The following is a 24,183-nucleotide window of genomic DNA, read 5'->3' as shown; positions in this document are numbered from 1 at the left end:
CGATCGAACTATAAATCGTCGAACGAGAGCGTATCTGTTCGACACTGTTCTGTACGCTGTTTATTTATGCGATTCTAGTAGAGATTTGACCTATATACGAGACCATATACGCATCTTTTTCTCTCACAAATGTCTGTAATTCCATTACAAGCTTTCGCACGTTTCCATCGAGAATCTCATTCGAGGCGTCGATGTACTCACTCGTCCCTTGAACGCGAGAGAGGACCAGTGTCGCGATAGAAAATACGAACGATGAGCGGATAATAATCGTTGCAGAGGATCGTAACAGCGCGCAGAAGACGGACAGACAATGGAAAACGCGATGGAAGGCGTCAGCGGGCAGCTGCAAACGAAATACCAAAAGATCGCCACGGAATACTCAAAAGTAAACATCACTTGTCCACCACAAACATAATCCAACACCCAAATCTCACTTAAAACCTTATTTAACCCTTCATTCATTACATAACCTCTCTTTACTTAACAGACACAAAGTACAAACCCTAATTTTCAAGCCTTCTCAAACTTTTCAGATTCGTGCTCAAGCGAACGTCTTAAAGAGAGCCATAATAGACGAGCAGGCACGTAACGCGGACATCCGAGAGCAGTTGAAGGAGAAAGAAGTGGAGCTTCGAAGGGCGGAGCAGGAATTGGACAGTTTGTCGTTTCGCAACCAACAGCTGACCAAACGGATAACGGTGCTTCAGGACGAGCTGGACAAATCGCAGAACAAGTCTAAAAAGGGGAAGAGCAAGCCGTCGGAGAGCAACAGCCAAGTGCTCGCCTCGCCGAACCACATTCTGGACGAGGAGTTCCAAAAGAAGATAGTCGAGAACGCTCAGCTGCTGTCGCAGATCAGCGACAAGGACACAGAGATCGAAAGCCTGAACGAGAGGATACAGCAGCTGGAGTACAGGCTGGACCGCTCGGAGAAGTCCAGGATCGAGCTGGAGTGCCAGTATCGCAGCACGGTGGACAAGCTGGAGAGAGAGGCGAGCGAGCTGCAGCAGAAGCTGAGCGAGAAGCAGAAACAGGAGGAAACGGTGTCCTGGTCTAGTAACGAAGGGAAGCGAGATGGTTACGAATCCGATACCAGGGTAGGACATTCTAATCATCCGCATACAGAACCGTCTCCCTTCTCATCACCCTCTGCATCGCGTAGATTGTCAAGATCTACGGCTGAGAGTAATTCTCACAAAGCGCAGGCCGAGACTGACCTCTCAAGCTTCCCCAAATCGAGCGACTTGGAGAAGGAGGCGAACCATTGGAGGGCGCAGTACCAACTGCTCAAAATAAAGTACGATGAGCTCGAGCAGAGAGAGCGCTTGAGCAATATGCAAGTCCAAGACGAGTCGCTGCAGCCCGCAGAAATAAATCACATGGTACGATCACACTTTTTTCTAACAATCCGTGAACACTTTCGCCTCCGATGAACCTTAACGAACAATCGTCTCTTACAGATTGGGAGATTGACAGTACCTTTCGCCATACCGGAGGAGATTGAGGCCAGAGAAGCGAAGATCAGAGACTACTTTCTGCAAGAGATAGACAAACTGATAACGGAGAAGCATATTTATCATGTGAAGAACCTGGCGATGGCTGCTAATGTAATTTAAACAAGTTTTCAAAGGGTTCGCCCTGCTCTCGTTGACTGATAATTCAGTAAATACATTTTCAGAGCGAAGTTCTGCGAGCTCATCTGGAAACGAGCGAAGCGAAGAGAGAAAAGTGCGAGTCTGCGCTCGCAGAGGCTTTGTCGAACTGCAGTACGCTGCAGAAGGATAAAGAGAGCCAGGAGGGGAATTACAAGACGCAGTTGAGCACGATGAGCGAACACCTTGCGAACATGAATGAAAAGCTTATTTTTCAGACCGAAGAGATACAGCAGCTGAAATTTCAGCTTGCGAACAAGGTAATCGCTTGCAGGCGTAGCAGCCAGCGCAGTTAATTAAGAATTAATGGTTCGATTCTTTTCAGAACAGTAAAAAGGGTAAGCAGAAGTGATCGCTGGGTCGCTGGTTGCAAATGGGCGATTACCAACATTCCAAACGACATATTTTAATCGGAATTAGAATCACCAGGCATTTTTATGTACATACGAAAGTTACAGCTGACGAGCAATAATTATAATTATTTTTTTATAGTTCGATTTAATATATTAAGCAATATCTGAGATCGGTGTCCTCTTTATTTATCGAATAAAATTAAGAACTGTTACTCGATACTCATTTTATCTCGTTTATATACAATATTACTGCGACTAAGTTCTGTTTAGCAATTTAAACATGTATTCTGGCCAATATGAATTAAATTAAAGGCTCTGAATAAATTATATACTTTAATGCGTAACGAAATAAATTAAATAAACATGAATTGTTCGAGGCGATGATCATTCGATCCTCTGAGAGGCTTGCTCGAGACACAATTTACGCTGAGAAGCCTCGAACAATTCAGCGAAAGCCATCGAAACATTTTTAAATTAATAAAAATATTGCTCGACTCTTGTTCGAGCGTTGAAAACGAGTTACTAAGATATTTCATGTTACACGGACTAGAATACAAGTTCGTACGCCTCTGTTTATTTACAGCGTTGGCAGATTCTCCAGAAAACCAAGCATCGTACGCCTGCGTACCAAATCCTCTGTTCGCATAGCTCGTACAATCGTTTATAAAAATTCTCAGGTCTACGAGCTAATTTACAATAATCGTACGCAGTGTAGTCAATCGTCTATTAACTGTTCGGCTCACAATAACAGCGAACAGCCTCTCTAAATTTATTTAAACCAGTAACGCCTTCGAAAGCTGCGTCTACGTGCAGAAAACATTAATTAATTTCCATGAAATCTCTCTCAACATCTCTGCGAGAGGTCTGTTCGCTTTGTGCCAAGCGCCAAGTGAAAATTGCATCGTCTCAAGCTCTATACTTTAATCGAGAAGCTAGCGCCACAGCTGCAGCCCTGTTCGGCTAGCGGATTATTAGTTATTCTAAACGCAGAGCGTATCAACTCTGTGTGGTACTCTATCGTTGCTCCTTTGATGTATTCCAGAGACGTTGAGTCTATAACGACTTTAGCATCATCCTTTTGAAATACTCTGCAATATAAAATAGTATTACACGCTTAATTAATTAATAGTAATTGAAAGAAGGCTGCAAATATGTTTCAATGGCCCTCACTTGTCGTCTTCGTTTATGTTCGTGTCCAAATCGAACTTATATTGGAAACCAGAGCAGCCACCGCCTTCTACGGTGACTCTCAAGTAGCTATTGTTATCCGTTATCTCCTTTAAACGTTGAACGCAGCTGTCTGTAATTATTATATCGCCTTCTGACTTGTCTGAGGCCTCCGTTGGCGATTTATGCAGCAAAGAAGCTGCTGACGCGTAGTACCATTGAGAACTGCGAAAGAAGAAACATCGTTGGAGCGAAGAAGTTGATCAAAATATGAACAACAATTTTTGCGAGCAAGTTTGGTATTGAAATTGAATTACGAGAGGATCGAGAGACGTTGAGGACCTCTGAGAAATTTTATTTTCACATATTCTTCGCTAATTCTGTTTCAATCTTTAATTTTATGAATATATATTCTTCGCTAAGTTTGAACGTACGTTAAGAGTTGAGAGAAGTATCGATTGGCTACGAAATTGGAAGAGACACTCCACATAACGTGCTTCAATTTCGCCATGTTTTTAGCATGTGTGATGACCAACATCGATGTACATAAGTTTTGGAAATTGAGCTGTGTTTGCAGTTGGCTTTCGAAGAAGTGGTTTTTTAAGTTCCGGTTGCAGACGTTGGTATTGTTTTTAATCTTGTGGATGGATTAGAATGTGTTCACAGCGGTTGTTGGTCCTCCGGTTGTTGTAAGAGGCGACTAAAAGAAGAATTGAATTTTTACACAACAAATTTTAATTTAGAAGAAGAATGCAAGCGAAAATATTAAATGCAAAAAGGTGCGAAGTGAAAAATAAGAAAATGTATGGACGATACAATGTAAAAAGACTGTTTTTGTTAAGCACAAGAGACTAGTCTCTTTGCAAAAGCCATCCGTTGGAAAATACAATAATAAAATAATATAAAAATAGCTATAAAAATTGTTAAAATATTTTTGTACTCCAACAGTGAACAAATAAACCAAACTAAAGGTACAAATAGATAGAAAAACGTGTTAAAATACTTTTATACTACAACAGTAAACAAATAAACCAAAAAAAAAGGTACAAAAAAATATGAAAATTGTTAAAATATTTTTATACTCCAACAGTGATCAAATAAACCAAGCCAAAGGTGCAAATGCACATAAAAATTGTTAAACTATAATTTAATTCTGGATGAGGATCAGAATAAGTCCAAAGTGGTCCTCTGGTTGTTGTAAGAGGCGACTAAAAGAAGAAAAGAATTTTTACACAACAAATTTTAATTTAGAAGAAGAATGCAAGCGAAAATATTAAATGCAAAAAGGTGCGAAGTGAAAAATAAGAAAATGTATGGACGATACAATGTAAAAAGACTGTTTTTGTTAAGCACAAGAGACTAGTCTCTTTGCAAAAGCCATCCGTTGGAAAATACAATAATAAAATAACATAAAAATAGCTATAAAAATTGTTAAAATATTTTTATACTCCAACAGTGAACAAATAAACCAAACTAAAGGTACAAATGGATAGAAAAACGTGTTAAAATATTTTTATACTACAACAGTAAACAAATAAACCAAAAAAAAAGGTACAAAAAAATATGAAAATTGTTAAAATATTTTTGTACTCCAACAGTGATCAAATAAACCAAGCCGAAGGTGTAAATGCACATAAAAATTGTTAAAATATAATTTAATTGTGGATGAGGATCAGAATAAGTCCAAAGTGGTCCTCTGGTTGTTGTAAGAGGCGACTAAAAGAAGAAAAGAGTTTTTACACAACAAATTTTAATTTAGAAGAAGAATGCAAGCGAAAATATTAAATGCAAAAAGGTGCGAAGTGAAAAATAAGAAAATGTATGGACGATACAATGTAAAAAGACTGTTTTTGTTAAGCACAAGAGACTAGTCTCTTTGCAAAAGCCATCCGTTGGAAAATACAATAACAAAATAATATAAAAATAGCTATAAAAATTGTTAAAATATTTTTGTACTCCAACAGTGAACAAATAAACCAAACTAAAGGTACAAATGGATAGAAAAACGTGTTAAAATACTTTTATACTACAACAGTAAACAAATAAACCAAAAAAAAAGGTACAAAAAAATATGAAAATTGTTAAAATATTTTTATACTCCAACAGTGAACAAATAAACCAAGCCAAAGGTGTAAATGCACATAAAAATTGTTAAAATATAATTTAATTGTGGATGAGGATCAGAATAAGTCCAAAGTGGTCCTCTGGTTGTTGTAAGAGGCGACTAAAAGAAGAAAAGAATTTTTACACGACAAATTTTAATTTAGAAGAAGAATGCAAGCGAAAATATTAAATGCAAAAAGGTGCGAAGTGAAGAATAAAAAATTGTATGGACGATACAATGTAAAAAGGCAATGCAAAAGCCATCCGTTGCAAAGTACAAAGTTACAAATACATATAAAAATCGTTAAATTACTATTAATAATTGTTCAATTCATATTTTCATACTCCAACAATAAACAAACAAAACAAACCAAGTTCGACTTCCAGAAGTTGGTATTGAAGAAGAGAAGGAGTTGACGAAACTGTAGAAAAGAATAATAAATTTTAATTAAGAAAGGGAATAATATAAACAAAAATATTAAATGCAAAAAGGTGCGAAGTGAAAAATAAAAAATTGTATGGACGATGCAATGTAAATAGGCAATGCAAAAGCCATCCGTTGCAAAGTACAAAGTTACAAATACATATAAAAATCGTTAAATTAATATTAATAATTGTTCAATTCATATTTTCATACTGCAACAATAAACAAACAAAACAAACCAAAACCAAACCAAGTTCGACTTCCAGAAGTTGGTATTGCCTTTACTCCTGCAGATGAGGACCACAATAAGTCCAAATTATCCTCTGGTTGTCGCAAGAACCGACTAAAAGACGTAAAAAAACGTTAATAAAAATTTAAAAAATAGTAAATATTGATTTTTATAATTAAGAAAATTAAGACGTACGAGAAGACATTAAAATACGATGCAAACGAGCCGTGCCTGCGACGAGAAACCTGTAAACATAGAACAAAGATTGTTTTCGAATAGAGTAAGAGAGGAAAATTTTCAGTTGCGCAAGAAATAAGAGAATTGTGCTCCCCAAAACCGCCATCTGCTGGTATTACTCTAAAATAGATTAACGTGAAACGAAAATATAAGATTGCACCAGAAGTTGCACAATCTTCAACTTTCAAATCTTCTTAAAAATTACAAAATTTCATATTATTAACAAGTATTAAAAAATACATTTTATATTGTTTACAAATATTTTTCAATGTAAAACATGATTAAAAAACAATCTGTATTTATAGCACGCGATAAATATGTTCAGATTTTAAGGTTAGTTTTTAAGATCGCAGATTAGGATCAACATATTTGTTTTTCTTATTTTTTGTATTTTTTTTTTTTAATTACAAATGCAGTGATCGATGGTTGCAAACGAGAATGTTAAGTAACGCGTGTAAATAATGAATATAAATAATAAATGCTGCGTTTTGTGTAATTTTAAGAGAGAAATGGGTTTTAAATCTCTGCTGTGTATTATAGTATTGTGTTGCATTTTTGTATTTCCCGCTTTAGAGGTGTGAGAGAGAAAGATGTATACGAAAGGTATGAGAAAGAGTGAGAGAGACTGTGGTGGCTCTGCTTCAGAACGCGTGACGCCATCTTCGTCGAAAGTGGTCAAACTGGTCGCACATCTGAAATATTGACAGTGATTTTATTTTTAAATTGCTCGTGATATCCGAAGTTCGATTAAACGCATTGTACGAGGCTAGTCAGATTATCACATTTCAATTGTTGTATACAACGAACGCTATAGCATCCAAAACAATACAGACAATACAGTTATATAAAATTAAATTCGAAATAATTCACTTTAAGTATTTGAATTCTATAGCATTCATATAATTCTGCATTATCTACACGAAAATGGATACTATAGCATTCACGTCCTTGAACGTACTAAAAAATATATATATACATTATTTTATTTGTCTACTGTTGGTAGTCTACGTTAAAAATCACTGAAATAAAGAATTAATCGACACTCAGACCCGCAACAGTCGCAGTCGCGCGAGACACTGCTCGCCACTCGACGCTGCGGCTCTATTTGTACCCTCGCGCGTGGCTGGCCGCGCATGCGCACTCCTGACGCTGGCGCCCTACTGTCCATGCGCGCTCGTCGAAATATTCACATTTATTTCATTTCTTTCCTATATTCCTGTATTGTTCATACTATTTATACGTTTTATTTACATTTCTTTGTTATTCATAATTATTTTTTACTGTCGATGACATATAATGGGGATATATTCAAATTGAACTTAAATTTTTTAAAATCTTTCTCTTAATACAATTATGGTTCATTATAAACATTAATGTTTTGTACCTTTAAATCGAACTTGAATTTTATTCAATTCTTCTGTTAACATAATTATGGATGATTATATAAATATTAATGTTTTGTACCTTTCGATTGAGCCTGAATCTTGTTAAATTCTACTGTTAACATAATTATGGTTTGTTATAAATATTAATTCCTTGTAACTGTTCGATTGTAACTACTTCAGTAGTTTGCTTCGCTGTCGATAACTGTATGCGAACTGTCGATAACAGTTTGAGCACCTTCCTCAGAGATGGCGCCACGTGCTCTAAAGTAGAGTCATCATCTCTCTCACTCTTTCTTATGGCATTCTTATATATCTTTCTCCCTTTTACTTCTAAAGCGGGAAATATAAAACAAATTACAATAAAACTACTAAAATATAGAATAAATAAACAATAAAACTATTAAACAACAAATCGAATGGTCAACATTTCGATCAACTTTTGTCAATAATTTCTAGTAATATTTTAGGTTAGGTTATTTAAAACACTGAATTTAGGTTCGATTAGTTACTTGAACTAGTAAACGAACAATATAAAGCAATGAGAGCGTAAAAATTTGTATCGGAATCGCAAAAGAAATTTTTGTTTTAAATCTAGGTTAGGTTAGGTTAGGTTAGAACAACACTAGCATGCATTACGAGTAATTCTACGTAAGATCAGAGTTTTTGAACAACAAATTAAATGGTCAACATGTCGATCAACTTTAGTCAATATTTTCTACGGAAAATTTTAGGTTAGATTGTTGTAAACGACGTATTCAGGTCAAATCGAACAGTTACAAGGAATTAATATTTATAACAAACCATAATTATGTTAACAGAAGAATTGAATAAAATTCAAGTTCAATTTAAAGGTACAAAACAATTTATAATGAACCATAATTATATTAAGAGAAAGATTTTAAAAAATTTAAGTTCAATTTGAATATATCCCCATTATAGCATGAACAATACACGAATATAGGAAAGAAATGAAATAAATGTAAATATTTCGACAAGCGCGCATGCGCAGTAGGTCGTCAGCGCCAGGAGTGCGCATGCGCAGCCAGCCACGCGCGAGAGTATAAATACAGCTGCAGCGTCGAGCAGAGAGCAGTAATGAAACGACCATCGTCTGTCTCACTCGTTGTTACTCCTTTTTTCTCTCTCTCACCTCTAAAGCGGGAAATACAAAAATGCTGCATAACACTACGATACGCAACAGAGGTTTAAAACCTGTTTCCCTATTAAAATTGCGCAATACGTAGCATTTATTATTTATATTTACACACGTTACTTAACATTCAAGTATTTTGATCGTAGTCTGCGATGGTAAAAACTAACCTTAAAATCTGCACATATTTACGTGCTGTAAACACAGCTTGTTGTTCAACCATGTCTCGCGTCAAGACACATCTATATTTATTGTTTGTAAACAATGTAAAACGTATCTTTTAATATTCGTTAACAGTAACAATGTTGTCATTTTTAAACAGATTTGAGTGGAAGAATTTTTAGAAGAAACTTGAAAGAATTTTAAGGAAGTAATTTGTAAGAAGAAACTAACCATAGTTTCTACAAAAATTGGCTCTGATTTATCCCAGCGCTATGGCCAAGTCTGATATAAACAAAGGAGACTTCTTCGCTCGAATTCAGTATGCATTTCCAATTTTGTGCGACAAGGTTCGTCGTTTGGGTCAAAATCTTTCGTATCTTCAGCTACTTCCCTTCATTTTTCATTAATTATTCTTACTTGTCTGAAATTTGGAAGCTCGCAGCTCAATTTCGTCTACCACTCTCGAGAAATACACATTGAAACCACCACTTCGCTTTCTCAGATTCAAATCGAATGCACGGACGAAGAATTCGCCACTACGATCAAAGAAACGAAGGCGTTGGACTTGATGGACTTCGTCGAGGACATAGTTATCCATCACATCGAGCTGTATATCCGCCAGAACGTGGCGCCTACGTTTTGGAAGAAATTTACCAACAACGTGGACGGACAACAGGGCTTCGAACATTTTAAAAGCGCTGTGGATGGACTCTACGCGAGTCTCAGAGAGTTTCTGCCTCTCCTGAAGAGATTAGAGTACCTGATGCAGAATGAAACTAGCAGAACGACGGATGCGAATAATGTATTGAGTCGATTCAAGTTAATCGTGCGCTCTACTTTACTAAGCCAGCTACCGCTTCATTACGAACATATAATCGAACAATTCTATAAGATTGCGTTTAATGTATTTTGTAACGCTGATAGTTCTACCCATGGTAATTGGCATTTTATAAATTCTAAATCTTCAATTGAATATTCTACGGTCATCAACGGATCCAAAATGTAGCAATTAAGTTAAAATCTTGCGCTACAATTTATCGACTCTAATATTTCAATTTTAAAAAACTTTCCTTGAGAGACGTCTTCAATTTTATATTATCGATAGGAAACTTGTCCTTCTTTTTAGTCAATTACAAAGTACATTCCAAAAGAAATGTTTGTATAATAATCCAGTGTAACGATTTAGAAGAATTGTTTAATTCTATGCTCGTACTGTTTTAATTATGTGCGTAGTGACTACTGGAGGCGATTCGATGCATTGTATGGGTTGCTATCAGGAAGTAGACAAATGCCACTGCCAGATGATGGTGTTCATGTTCCATGAAACGAATAGAAAGTTGATCGAATTGGAATTATTGGAGAGACTAGTAGGGAATGTTCTTACGTCGCTGATTCACATACGTATTAAAAATCATGTGAATCGCTCTTGCGACAAGATGTTTGATGTATCTCAGTTATCATCGTTGGAAAATGTAAGACATCGTTTCACATATCTCCTGGCGTACCATACAATTTACATCGTCTGATGAGAATCTAACGACTGCTTTAAAATTGACTAATTGTGCTTCGCTTTTTCAGTGGCTGGAGACAGTGGTCGTCAGCTGGCTAATAAGAATATACTCTGGTGGCTTTTCGAAGATCATATCCTTGAGCGATGAGACTCGCAATGCTATAGACAAATTCAAACAGAAGCTCTCTTATTTCTTGTACGAGACGTACACGAGATTCAGAATCGAACAGCTCTTCGATATTATAATAGGTTGATGATACTGCTAATTATCCGTATATCATTTTAAGTGAGATACGAAAGTTTTCATTCATGATTTTCATTTTTACTAATTCCTTATCACCTTTGATTGTAGTCGCTGCACTGTACACTTTAATATTAGCTGCTTTATTATTAACTATTTGCAATAGCTTTTCGATATTATAATAGGTTGATGATACTGCTAATTATCCGTATATCATTTTAAGTGAGATACGAAAGTTTTCATTCATGATTTTCATTTTTACTAATTCCTTATCGCCTTTGATTGTAGTCGCTGCACTGTACACTTTAATATTAGCTGCTTTATTATTAACTATTTGCAATAGCTTTTCGATATTACAATAGGTTGATGATATTGCTAATTATCTGTACATCATTTTAAGTGAGATACGAAAGTTTTCATTCATGATTTTCATTTTTACTAATTCTTATGTACTCGTATTGTACGCTTTCATATTACTTGCTCTGCTACGCTGATTAACCAGAGTAATTAGTAACAAGCGCTTTAAACAGTGTCTACTTCAATCTACGTTAAGTCTTGCACAGTTTAATCAACCAACGATTGCATAAAAAGAGTCAAGAGCGCTTCATAAAACAATCGTAGAATATTATCAATGAATAATGAAAGCTTGCATATCCTTAAATGCACTTTTATCTGAGCACACTCTACGTAATAAATAATCCGTCTTCTATTCAGAGTACCCAGATTCTCAGCCTGCGATAGATGATCTTCGTGTTTGCCTCGAAAGAACTGATTTACGAAAAGTGTTGATAGAAAGCTTGCAAGAGGCGTTGAAGACAAGACTGTTGCACCCAGGCGTCAACACGCCAGACATAATCACAGCTTACATAGCTGCTATAAGAGCGTTGAGGCAGTTGGACCCTACTGGTGTTCTACTCGAAACAATAACGGAGCCCATTAAGTAGATTTCGCATACTAAATATGAGACGTTCAATTAATCTTCTGCTCTACGCCTTTATGTATGTTAACGCAGAATCTATCTGAGAACCAGAGAAGACACAGTGCGATGTGTGGTAAGCGATTTGCTGGATGACTCGCCAAGTGATTTAGCAGATGAACTGGTGAAAGGCGAGTCCCTGCAACTGGACGATGGCTCTGGGGACGAAGAGAACGAGGATTGGGACAAGTGGATGCCTGATCCTGTTGACGCTGACCCAGGTATAACAGGAATCCTCATAAATCTCTGTACGATACCAAGTTGATCGCTTGTTTAGTGCTTCGATGAGCAATTCTACCAATTCTTCCAGCGAAATCAGCCCAACGCAGGATGTCAGACATCATATCGATGCTGGTGAACGTCTACGGTAGCCAGGACCTGTTCGTAAATGAGTATCGTACCCTGTTAGCGGACAGACTGCTGTCTCAGTTGAACTACCACACCGAACGAGAGATACGTCACCTGGAATTACTGAAGAGGCGCTTCGGTGAGAACCAGCTGCACTACTGCGAAGTGATGCTGAAGGATGTGTACGACTCGAAGAGGATAGACGGGCACATACAGTCGAATACCAGTTACACACTAGAGAAAGACCACTTCCCTATGTCCGCTCTGATACTGTCAGCCCAATTCTGGCCACCGTTCAAGGAGAACTGGAAGCTGGAGCTACCCAAAGTGGTCCAGGACCAGCTGAACAAGTACGTGAAGGCATTCGAGACCTTAAAGGGCAATCGGACCCTCTGCTGGAAGCCTCATCTTGGCAACGTCACCCTGGAGATAGAGCTGAAGGACAGAAAGTTGGACATAAACGTTACACCGATACACGCCACCATAATTCTACACTTCCAAGAGAAGAGTAAGAGCAACGCCTCAAGTTTCAGCTGTACGAATCTCTACGGTGCGCTTTATTTTGCAGAAGAATGGTGTCTCGAGGAGCTCGCTGAGGTGATGCATGCCCCAGCGACAGTGTTGCGAAGGAAGATCACTTTCTGGGTCTCGCAGGGCCTCCTCAAGGAGATCACCAACGATGTGTTCGTGCTGCAAGAGGAGAGCTCAACGAAGAACAGGTCTTTGTCAGACATCGTTGAGGAGGAGGAGGTGGAAAGCGCAATGGCATCAGCCAGCGATCAGAGGGAGGAGGAGCTGCAGGTGTTCTGGTCGTACATTGTTGGGATGCTGACCAATTTAGACTCGATGCCGCTGGAGAGGATCCACCAGATGCTGAAGATGTTCGCCTCCAGAGGACCTGGGGCCATGGAGTGCGGTTTGCCAGAATTGAGGCAATTCCTTGACCGCAAAGTGAGGGAGCACCAGCTGTTGTTCTCTGGCGGTTTGTATCGACTGCCAAAATCATAACGTTGAGGCGTTCGTTGGGTTCTTTGGGAGCGAAAGAAATTTATACGACTGTGGGCTATTGAAACGATGGACTTTAGAGTCGTTAGCGAAGGAGAATGTTAGATTGGTCCCTCGTAGGAGGATTGCACGAACCGCTGTGCTTCGAGACTGATTAATAAGTCCCAATCTCTGAGAGACTATTTAATAAGTCCCAATCTCTGAGAGACTATTTAAATATTTCTGTAGAAGGTAAATAAATTGATGCGGAAGGTAAACGAACAGCGAAACACAACTGAGACAGTGTCCTTACTCTTCGGAGAGCCATAGCTACCCTAATTGGAGGATTGGTAAGCGCGAAACCATCTTGTGGACCTGTAAGTTCCTCTACGAGAAGTGATTACGATGTGAGAATCCTTTAACTTCAGTTTTCTAGAATTATTAGCGAGTTTGCTATATTATACTTTCGCATGGGACCTCTTAGAGTGGTCTAGGTCTGTTCGCCAACGTCTGTAGCCTTTCTATGGACTCCTTTTGCCAATCGTAGCTGCCTTATTTACTAGGAAAGAGGACTGCGATAGCGAACAGAGCAAGAATGATGGTTCCTGATGCTCAGTCGATGTTGTTAGGACCCAGAGGATGTGGTGAGAAGTTCAACGCTTGGCGAAGAAGACCTGCAAACTATATAGAAGACAGCGCAGTCCATTTTTCCTATGCGATTAGGTGGTATCCTCTTAACGATGAGCCATGCATTCTCGAATAGCTCTCTGGTATCATCTAGCAGCTTCCTAGTGTCCCATTAGTCCCTGTCCAGCTGAGAATTCCTTTATATTGCTCACCGTTCAATGTACCACTAAGAAAAAATGGACCGATACCCACCTTTCCAAGATTTTGTGCGAGGATACTGCTGCGCCTTGCAGTTTTGAATTAGTAGCACGCAGACTAAACGTATCAGACGCAAACTAAGCTCCTCCAGGGCTCGCAAGCAGGATTATCCTCTACTGCGCACCCTTCTTCGCCTTTTATGCCTTTATATCTCATAATTATTGCTGTACGCCGGTGCGAATTAGAAGCGCTGCATCGCTGCTCATCAGAATACGATGCAGTGGCATCGAACAGCACTTGGGTGTGCCGTTCGACTCGCTGCAGAGGGACGTAGGGTCATACATGATCCGTAATACGATTCTCTTACACGTACAGACATTTTCTATCATCGCTCCACTATTTTATTGTCTATCTTCTATTTTTCTGGACACCAATCGCATGATCGAACAGTAAGAAAAGTAGCAGAGGCAACAGTTGCTCTGCGCCTCTGCGATTCGTACAGAAATCTTCTTTCTACGACTGAAAGCGTCCTTCAGCTGCTTCGATATTGGACACCTTGCGCTTAATATGGAACGCTGGATACTCGAATCGACTCTGAACAGATATAATACAGTAACGATGGAAAAGATGCAAGAAATATTGCAACGCTTCAGTACTTTGCGTGCGCAGCGAAGCAAACTGGCCTTAAGATTCAAAAACAATATGAAACAGGCCTGCGTAACAATGTTAAACGACTAAAATTGTTATTAGACATGTTACGAGTATGCAACAAAGGTTCGCAGCTGTTCTGTAGAATATCTTCTTCGATATCCGTCCATAAACTTCGCCACACGTAGTTTGTACAGCGAAGAGTATCCGCTGAAGAGAAACTGGCTAAAAATAATGTACAGAATTGAAATAAAAATAATCCGTTGTAGTAATGTTCATCGTAACGCAGATGTACTGGTTTTTTTTTTTAAATAACGATGGCTTGGGTCAGTCGATGGCCTCATTTTCTGTTCGAAGCCTGTCCGAATGGCCTCGTTTCCTTGCGAAGCGAAGCGACAAGCTCAAGAAGCCTCGATTCGTAAGAGAGATCCAGTTCGCTGCCAGTTTCTTCTTCAGCGACTCCAACTTGCAAGCTTTGCTCAGCTACAGACAGCATTTTGGGAACTTTACGCCTTTATTAACTTACTATTTCGAGAGGAATGATTGCAGCGATAGCTGTATTAACTCTGGAGGGCTTACGCCCAAGGTTTCCGCTCCAGAAGATGGAATCTCGCAGTCCAGAATGGATACGGACCCCAAAATCTGGGATACCAGGTCCTCGAGTACCCATTTGGGCTTGCGAATCTCTTCGCTACTGTTTCTATCTGAACCGAAGCGAAGAATACTCTCTTCCTGGTGTTCTGTTTTACCAGACGATGGCTGTTCCTCTGGCGAATCTAATTTAAGCAAGTCGAAGGGCTACCTCAGCGCTGCGCAGCACCGTGGAACTCCATTTAAGCGAACGATTGGATCCCTTCGAGTCGTAGACGCATCGCCAAGTGGTCTCTGCCATCGTACGCTAGCTGTTACCCTGGAAAGGCTGCAGAAAACGCCAGCGCAGACAGCGAATGAACAGAGTCAGGCGTGGAGAGCGTTTTAATTTAAAAATAAAATTACTTTATATTTTATCCTGTACTCGTTACACAATTTTTATATATTGCTGGCGCAAGTATCAACAGTAACGTAAAATAGAATAATATAATCCTGGCGAATTCTTTTTTTCATACGACAAGGATTAAAAAGCAGCTATTGCGATAAGTGTAAGATATACAGAGATACGCTTATTAACAAGACTCGTACGTGCGCAAGGGATACATAGCTTTCGCTGTGTATTTGTACGTATACGGATATAAAAAGAAAAAAGAAGAAGAACTTACAGAGTACATGCTACGCGAATAAATTAATGCGAGTACAGATGATGTCCATGTTTCGTATAAATTACTCGAGAGAAATTGAAAGTGTCCCCAATAAATCATCATCGTACGATTGTACACTTTAGTTATAATTCGATTCGCTGCATAAATAAAACAATTTTCTCTCATCTTTTCGCATTATTTATAAATCAGCTGTTAACAATGCTAATAGAAATTGATGCGATGACAATGGACTCGTATTAGCATTATTAAATATAAATATATATAATTGTGCTCTTTTCTCCTTCTAAACGTTGAGATTTCTTTTCTAATACCATGCGTTTCATCAACGAGGCGAAGTATTGTTTGGTGATCGTTGAAAAAAATGTTCGAACGATGCGCACAATTTTTCTCAGAATATTTATGCGCACATATCTGAATAAAAAAAAAATCTATAAGAGTCAGAGAACGTTTTAACAGTAAATAAATCAATGAGATATAAACGTAGAATAGAACTAGCTCGATGCTGAGTATAATTCTTCCAAGACGGAGGCAATTTCGCAGAACTTAAAGCGTACATCAGTTAGACACAATCGCTTCGACAAAGTATCACATGAAAATGACCTGCGATCCACATAAAAATGATGCGTATTCAAGCATAAAAAGGAAATGTAGATATGTACCGTTCGCTGTTTAAAAAAAATTCTTTGCGGTCCACGTATTGCCAATTCGCATTTCAGAAAAATCTGACCAGCCTCCGCAGTTGTTCTACTGTTAATATTAAAGAGCCCAGTTAGCTAGATTTGCTCGAACAGGCTGCTGGAAATTTTGTTTAAAGGAGCGACTCCTTTGGATGCTGCGTTTGGCTCTATCGAGTTTAATTAATTGATCGTTGGCGAATATGAAAGTTCAGTGGCTTCGAGACTTAGAGAAAGTTGGCGCAAGACTATCGAGAGACTACAGCGAAGCTCGAAGCTTGCTTTTACTGAATATTTCTGATCTACGTAGACAATATTTGCTTGCGTTGCAGTCTGAGGCCTGTTCGAGCAAAATTCTGCCAGCGCCATGGAATCGAAAGCCAAATTGCTGGCGCAGCACTCTCCGGGTGTCTACGCTATCATTATTGCACTGAACGAAGGGGCGGAGGGCTGATTCGATCCCAAATTTCTCCCTCGAACCACTTTTACTAGAACGTCTTGCGTTAAAATATAATGGATTCGCTACTTGACGAGCCGTAAGCTTAAGTAGATTATTTAAGATCACCGTTGGGTACATACAATTACATCTATTTACACAGAAAAACAAGTAGCTATCTATACTCTTAGATAAACAAAAAAAAGGTAATAATAATAAGACGATACGCTCGTATCCAGCTGTGGGATGCTGGCGTACCGCATACAGATCTCTTGAATATACAGAAAACGAAACATGATAGAGAAGGCTCTTATCGTTAGACGTACAGTATGGCAAATCTAAAAAGGATCAACAAATTACTCTAACGTTACATCTGACTGGTAAAACGAATCGATCTCTCGTATAAACATTCTCATCTCTGTGTAAAGACCACACCGGGTACAATTGGGTCTTTAAAGTGCTCTGGGCGAACAAAACTGCCCAAGCGACAACAACAAATATTAATCAAAGATATTATCAACTTGATCGTATAACATTTAGAAATATAAAGAATAATAATGAACCCTTCCGCTGGCCTGCGTCTCTGATAAATCATGAAATTGGCCATCGTGCGTAAACAATATTCCTTTACGCACCTCAGCGGACCCAGAGAAGATTACTCTCTCCTTTCTCAGAGCGATTCGCTAAAAAAAATAATATATCTGGAATCGAAGATTCGAACGATTAAAAAGAACTCTATTATTTTACAAGTAGATTGCACCGTTACGATATAACAATATAAAATTGCTCTGATTAATAAAGTAAAAGTATCGTTCGTGTCTGCTTTGTGTCGAAGGCAGAGATTCTCAGCCAAGCGCAAGCTGTGCATCCTCCTCAACGTTCCTCTATACAAATTAACGTAACATACGTATTCGAACATTTTGATTCGCTTCTCGATTCAGGATCAGAGAAATAAGAACAGGGGGGGCGTAGAGAACAGAGAGATCTGTGTGTGTGTGATCTTGCGCAGCGTTACACTGTTTTCGATGTCTGGTCCTCAATATATATATTGCAGGTCGATACATGGACCACTTAACGTTAAGAGAATTCTGCGTAACAGAACTTAATCGTTATCCTGAGTCGAACTAACAAACTTCTTTCGCTGTTTCGATTTCTCGCTTAAGGGATCGAAACGCAGAGGAATTTTGATTCTTTATATATTGCACCTTATTTACGCATGGACGTGTTGCTTCTTCTCTTCGTCTACGTGCGAACCATTCCAACAGTCTCTCCTCTTTTATTCTACTTCCGTTAAATGTAAGTACTAAAAGCTTGATATAACTTTGCTTCGTAGTTGCGTAACAACTAATTTAAATTAGAAGAATGTGCATCGCAGCCGGAGGACGATGTCCAGCAAACAATTTCTAAAACGTACCATCCTGGCGAACGGTGTGCGTGTGTGTGATATAACAGAAAGATGAGTCTTCTTCGCATTCTGAGGCTGGCGTCCTCCGTTGACTGTGTCGATGGACTCTTTTGCGCAAGCGCTGCGTCTGATTCTTGTAAAGTACGCCAAGTAAATAAATAAGTTGCTAACGAATAACGTACGCAATGTTGAAAAAGAATAATTGTGTATACCGACTGGAGCAAGCATGATTCGAAGTGGCGATTAGATCCGAGCGAAGCGAAGTTACTCGTCATCTTTGCATTATATCACACCCTGCGAAACGTTTCTTTATACCAGAGTGTCCGTTGCAATTTAGCGTCTTAACAATATAAGTAAGTTAGTCGTACCAATTGTTAAAGAACCGAGCTGTTTCCTCTTCATGTCAATGATCTAATTAGCTGGGCATTTAAACGTACGCCAAAGATCAGTAATTCTCAGGTAGAAAGCGCTAGAAAAATCAGAAGTCAGATCTTTGTACAAAGTTAGTCGAATGTGAAATTGTAATCCGTTAAAGAGCTTCTCTGGTCAGAGATCGAACATTCTAAAAGCTGTTGTTCGTTCGTTCGAGAAAAATTGTCCTAGCTGAGAATAAACAGTCGATCCTTTCTCGAGTTTAAGGAGTGACTCGCAGTCGAGAGACTTTTTAATTACCTGTCGAACGGTTGGGAGGCGCTAGTTAAAGTGGTGACTAGCACTAAGTGTATATATATGTATATATATATATATATAAAGTAAAGCGACTAAAACAAAGCTGTACAATTTTAAAAAGACACGAAGAGGGTACAGGATGGATAAAAACAACTTGACGAACAACAGGGCTGGTGATGCGAACGGCGAAGGTAGTCATCTGGTTGGTGAACTGATCGAACGCGGATGCTGTTCCAGAGTCCAGGTGTTAGCACGGGACGAGTGGATTCCATTGTTAGCACTCCAAGCCTATAGGCCATGGGCAACCAAGGTTAAAAAGAAAGAAAAGAAAAAACAGTTTGTTAGTAATTTAATTATGATCGATTCATGTTAACATTAAGTTTTTTTAACAGTTCGATAGTTGAAAGAAATGTAGTTAATGGAAAGCACTGCCTTTCTTTTACTCGTGTTTTACTCGTTTTCTACAATGGTTGTCCGTTTCTCCGGGTCAGGGGTTCTCAAACTGGGCGCCACGGCACCCCCATAGGGCACAGTGGTTCTCAAAACACTTGGTCAGTGATGATTCTCAAACAATAGTTCTCAAAACACTTGGTCAGTGATTCTCAACCAATGGTTCTCAAAACACTTGGTCAGTGATTCTCAAACAATGGTTCTCAGAACACTTGATCAGTGATTCTCAAACAATGGTTCTCAAAACACTTGACCAATGGTTTTCAAAACACTTGGCCAGTGGTTCTCAAAACACTTGCTCAGTGGTTCTCAAGCAATGGTTTTCAAAACACTTGGTCAATGGTTCTCAAAACACTTGGCCAGTGGTTCTCAACCAGTGATTTTCGAAACACTTCTCAGTGGTTATCAACCAGTGATTTTCGAAACACTTGGTCAGTGGTTCTCAACCAATGGGTTTCAAAACAATTGACCAGTGGTTCTCAACCAGTGATTTTCAAAACAATTGGCCAGTGGTTCTCAACCAGTGATTTTCGAAACACTTGGTCAGTGGTTCTCAACCAATGGTTTTCGAAACACTTGGCCAGTGGTTCTCAACCAATGGGTTTCAAAACACTTGGCCAGTGGTTCTCAACCAGAAGTTCCCAAAAAAAACACTTGGCCAGTGGTTCTCAACCAGAAGTTCCCAAAAACATTTGGCCAGTGGTTCTCAACCAGAAGTTCCCAAAAAAACACTTGGCCAGTGGTTCTCAACCAGAAGTTCCCAAAACACTTGGCCAGTGGTTCTCAATTGCCCGTGGAACATTCTCCGCTTTTCAAAAAGATTGAGAACCACTGCACTGTTCTTTCTTCTTTTCGTAAATATTCAAATCACACTAAAGTATAAAACTATGTGTCGCAAAATTTGTTTAGCTGGATCTAAAGGGTGTCTCGTGGCGTGAAAAGTTTGAGAACCGCTGATATGGGTTTTTCAAGTTTATTTTCGAAGCTAAGCTTCCTCTCTCGCGTATGTAAAAACGTGGCGAACGAGAATCAACGTAAACAGGAAAGCGAATAACGGATGAAATTGTAACTTTTCGCGTCTCGAGAAGCAATTGCTTTGCACTATCTTCTGAACCGATATTAGTGTGTATAAAAGCATTTTTTATTTCATATAAAACATGATACGTGGTGGAGACAATTTTTTGTTGGAATATTGTTATATTAACAAAATGAAGCTGATACTTCGTTATTTGCCATTCATCGTTTTACTTTTCAACACCCCTCCAATTATCGAACCAGTTTAACGAGCCATACTTTTTTCACTGAACGCTCGACAAATCAGAATCATCCAATTTTCCAATCTTTTTTTTCTTCGAAATTACTTACTCTCACTTTTTTTAAATGCTCAAAGGCTCAAGATCTTTCTCGCTCGATAATTAGACAGTTGAATCGTGTTGTTACTTTTTGGTTGCAAGTTTCGCATAATCATGTGCTCTCCCCGCGTTTAGGATAATCGTGAAGATAAAAAAAAAAAAAAACTCTATTGAAAAACTGTAAAATGATCGGACGTCGGATAAACGCGTAGAGAAGTTTGAAGAAAAAAAGCAGACTTTGGAATAGAAAGATGAGTTTTAAGTTTAGAGATGATTTTTTTTTAGTTATTCGAAATGCGGAGGAGTAACGTTATTTTCCCAAGAGAATTGTATCACTTTTGTCTTTCAGGCAGCTTGGGTGTGCACCTGCCACCATCTAGCAGCGTTAAATTACATTGAACGTGTGTACGGTATTAAAAAAAATACATATAGTTACAGCCAGTTGTATTATTACTGTGAATCAGTTGTATTAACTGTAACGATCCTATCGGTAAGCAGGTGTCAAGAGAGAGAGAGAGAGAGAAAAAAAAAAAAAAGGCCAAAAAGAACTTTTGCACGCGTACAAATGAGATGAGAAGAGTCTACTGTGCAATCGCTGGAAAAAAAAAAGCGTACGATTGCGTGGTGTTAAGATCTGTACACGATATATAGATACTGTGTTTTTGTTAATCGTTTTAGGGGGGAACATGTAAACTCGTTTCTCGAGAAACTTTTGATGGTGATCAAGCAAATGGTTTCGTTCACTTTCTCGCGCCAAAACTTTCGAATCGCGAGCTCTGCGATTGGCTCAACGTTTCTTCCTTTCGATTGGCTAATTTAATAGTTTCGATTCTACTCGAAGACTTTTTATATATGTATGCGAACAGAGATATTAAGTTAGTGTCAACTTGGCCGTGTGGAGCATTTTTGGTTAGTTTCATAAAGACAACGCATAAGTATGTAGTTACACGATTTGTGTGACAAAATGAGATCACTTTCGTATATAAATGTGCCGTTATATAAATTATGCGTGGTATATTGTTAGTGGTGATACATAAAAAATTAAAAAAAAATATATATATATATTATTATAATAATAATAATAATAGGAGAGAAATGCATTTTTAGGATTAAATTACAAAACATTTTATTTCTACGTGAGAGTGCTCGCCAATAATTATTATTGCTATTTGAAAATATAGATCGTTAAAGCTCTCCCGGAAACGTTCACGTGAGGACAGTTATATTGAATTATTGTGATATGTACAGGCAAATTTCAGGCGGATAAATATATATATATATGTAACTTCTACGTTTGCAGATTATTAAGTAAATAATCCTGGATTCAAATGGAACATCCGAGAACATCCGAACTTTAAGGTAGAACGCATTCCAAATGTTCGCTGGTAGCTTTTCTTTAAGCCTTCGCATCGTATCGTAATACCACCCCTGCCATCATTTCCCAGAATGATGGGAGAACTACCTCTTCCGTCTGTATGTCGTCGTGAAAGATCGACGTATTAAATATCGAACGTCCGTATTCTCAATCGAACGTACAACGTTCGCGATTAGCCAGCAGGTGTATGGCACGAAACATTAAATAATTACGCTGGCAAACGTCGACACATTCAGCGTGCGCCAATACTGGTTGACTGGTTTAAATAAAAATACCTTTTCACTATGTTCAGACAAAAATTGCAAACTTTTTGATGTACGATTTATCTCAAAATCGAATATCAACTGTTAAGTGTCAAACAGGGGCGGATCAAGACAATTGGGGGTCCTGAGCTTCAAAAAGTTTCGCTCTCAGGGGCGTGTCATTACAATTTGGGGCTCTGAACTTCAAGAAGTTTCGCTCTCAGGGGCGTGTCATTACAACTTGGGGCCCTGAGCTTCAAAAAATTTCGCACCCAGGGGCGTATCAATACAAGTGGGGGCCCTATGCAGTAAAATTTTCAGGCACTCAGGGCGGCTTAAGACGATCGAGTACCCTGAGCTTAACAAATTTGTGGAGCCCTCAGGGGCGTACCAAGAGAAATGGGAGCCCTGAGCACTAAAATTTTTCTTGGAGCTCTCAAGATCGTATCAAGAAAAGTGGGAGCCCTGAGCAGTACAAATTTTTCTTCCAGGGGCGTACCAAAAAAATGGGGGCCCTAAGCAATAAAAATCTTTTTTCGAGCTCTCAAGGGCGTACCCTTGTAAAAATTTTTCTTCAGGGGCGTATCAAGAAAAAAGCAAAAAAATTTTTGAAGCGTAATATGGAAGAAAGAAATAATTGATGAATTTGCAAGAAATAAAGCAAGACGAAAATTCGTGTAAACAATATGCAAAATGCATATTTACTAATGTGAGAAATGCCTCCCAGAGAAGGCGCAGGGCCCACCGTCAACCGATATCCGTCCCTGCGCAACTGTACTCTTTTCTTAGAACTTATTTCTCGTAAGCGAGCCTCGAAATTTTTGACGTTTGGGGCACCCACTCGTCTTCATCCGCCCCTGCACTGTACGTTACAACTGCATTTAGAATTTTTAAAAATGCCTTTACTACAGTTTTCAAAATTTCCTTTCAGCTGTGTCTTCTCGACTTACATTTCAGCTTTTACCACTTGGGGCACCCACTCGTCTTCATCCGCCCCTGCACTGTACGTTACAACTGCATTTAGAATGTTCAAAAATGTTTTTACTATATAGTTTTCAAAATTTCTCTTTGGCTGTGTCCTCTCGACTTACATTTTAGCTTACATTTCGGTTTGTCGACGTATGCCAGCTGAATATTCGATTTCACACCGAAGAACATCGACAGTCTCTAATCTCGATCTTTCACGACAACATATATCTCTGTATCACATATAACTTGCCTAAATACTTATTTAAACGCGCGCACACGTGCGTCCGCAGACGCACGAGAAGGGCAGACGAAATGGAATGAATAAGTGTGTTCCACAGGCACAAGTTGCCAAGAAAAGGAATAAAAAAAAAAAAAAAAAAAAAAAAGAAGTGCGTTAAAGTAGACAGACGCAAATATCAAGTTCACGTTCTGGTAATTGCCACCCTCTGAACGGCATTTCCGTCCCGAATCAGCATCTTTCTCTCGATTTCTTCTTTTCTTGTCTCACTTCGACCTTTTCTCACAGTAATTTGCCTCTCAGCGATCGTAACAATACTTTGGTTGTAATTTAAAAAAAAAAAGAAAAGACTTTCGTTCAGCGCTGATGCACACGATCGCGAGGTTGATCGTGCGAAGAATGGGTAGGTGCGCACCCATACCGTGTTCTCATCGTCCATCTTCTTGCGCGATGGCACAAGAAGGATAAAAAGGGACGTTTCTAAGTCTTTACAACCTAATTGCGGGGAGTTAACATTATCTTGAAACTTAAAAAACTCCAACGGCTAATAATCTTCTCAAAGAAATTTGTTGAACCAAAAATATCATAATAAACAACAAGAAAAGAATGATTCGAATTTTTGAATTTTTGAATCGAAATTCAAATGAAAAATTATATTCTCGTAAAAAAAAAAAAAATTTATTTTTGCTTTGAAACGTTATTAATTTGATCACATTTAGAAGT

At 38.6% G+C, this 24,183-nt stretch overlaps 4 protein-coding genes across 9 annotated transcripts in view; 2 read left to right on the top strand and 2 right to left on the bottom strand.

Moving 5' to 3' along the window:
* Positions 1-2,079, top strand: LOC143431688 (uncharacterized). The gene is made up of 5 exons (XM_076908616.1): positions 1-385; positions 534-1,382; positions 1,461-1,607; positions 1,679-1,912; positions 1,978-2,079. Exons 1-5 carry the CDS (start codon positions 311-313, stop codon positions 2,002-2,004), a joined length of 1,332 nt encoding a protein of 443 aa, XP_076764731.1. The 5' UTR covers positions 1-310; the 3' UTR covers positions 2,005-2,079.
* Positions 2,080-2,918: 839 nt separating this feature from the next.
* LOC143431695 (iron-sulfur cluster assembly 2 homolog, mitochondrial-like) lies at positions 2,919-3,838 on the bottom strand. The gene is made up of 3 exons (XM_076908632.1): positions 3,607-3,838; positions 3,176-3,397; positions 2,919-3,093 (listed from the first exon to the last, which is right to left on the bottom strand). The coding sequence occupies exons 1-3, from the start codon at positions 3,708-3,710 to the stop codon at positions 2,919-2,921; spliced, it is 501 nt and encodes a 166-aa protein (XP_076764747.1). The 5' UTR covers positions 3,711-3,838.
* A 5,287-nt stretch (positions 3,839-9,125) lies between these two features.
* On the top strand, positions 9,126-12,955 carry LOC143431713 (anaphase-promoting complex subunit 2-like). The gene is made up of 8 exons (XM_076908653.1): positions 9,126-9,209; positions 9,365-9,797; positions 10,096-10,334; positions 10,441-10,621; positions 11,328-11,553; positions 11,626-11,810; positions 11,900-12,445; positions 12,506-12,955. The coding sequence occupies exons 1-8, from the start codon at positions 9,135-9,137 to the stop codon at positions 12,943-12,945; spliced, it is 2,325 nt and encodes a 774-aa protein (XP_076764768.1). The 5' UTR covers positions 9,126-9,134; the 3' UTR covers positions 12,946-12,955.
* A 6,011-nt stretch (positions 12,956-18,966) lies between these two features.
* The window catches only part of LOC143431690 (protein held out wings-like), a 77,269-nt gene continuing 72,052 nt past the window's right edge, over positions 18,967-24,183 (bottom strand). For all 6 annotated transcript variants that reach the window (XM_076908620.1, XM_076908621.1, XM_076908625.1 and 3 more), the window contains one exon: positions 18,967-19,122. The gene's annotated coding sequence lies outside the window, so the exon portion shown is untranslated. The remainder of the gene's footprint in view (positions 19,123-24,183) is intronic.

The sequence above is a fragment of the Xylocopa sonorina genome, unplaced genomic scaffold (assembly GCF_050948175.1).
Source record: "Xylocopa sonorina isolate GNS202 unplaced genomic scaffold, iyXylSono1_principal scaffold0014, whole genome shotgun sequence".
Classification (NCBI taxonomy): Eukaryota; Metazoa; Arthropoda; class Insecta; order Hymenoptera; family Apidae; genus Xylocopa; species Xylocopa sonorina.
Note: the sequence above shows the minus strand (reverse complement) of the source record. Positions and strands in the feature narration are given on the sequence as shown.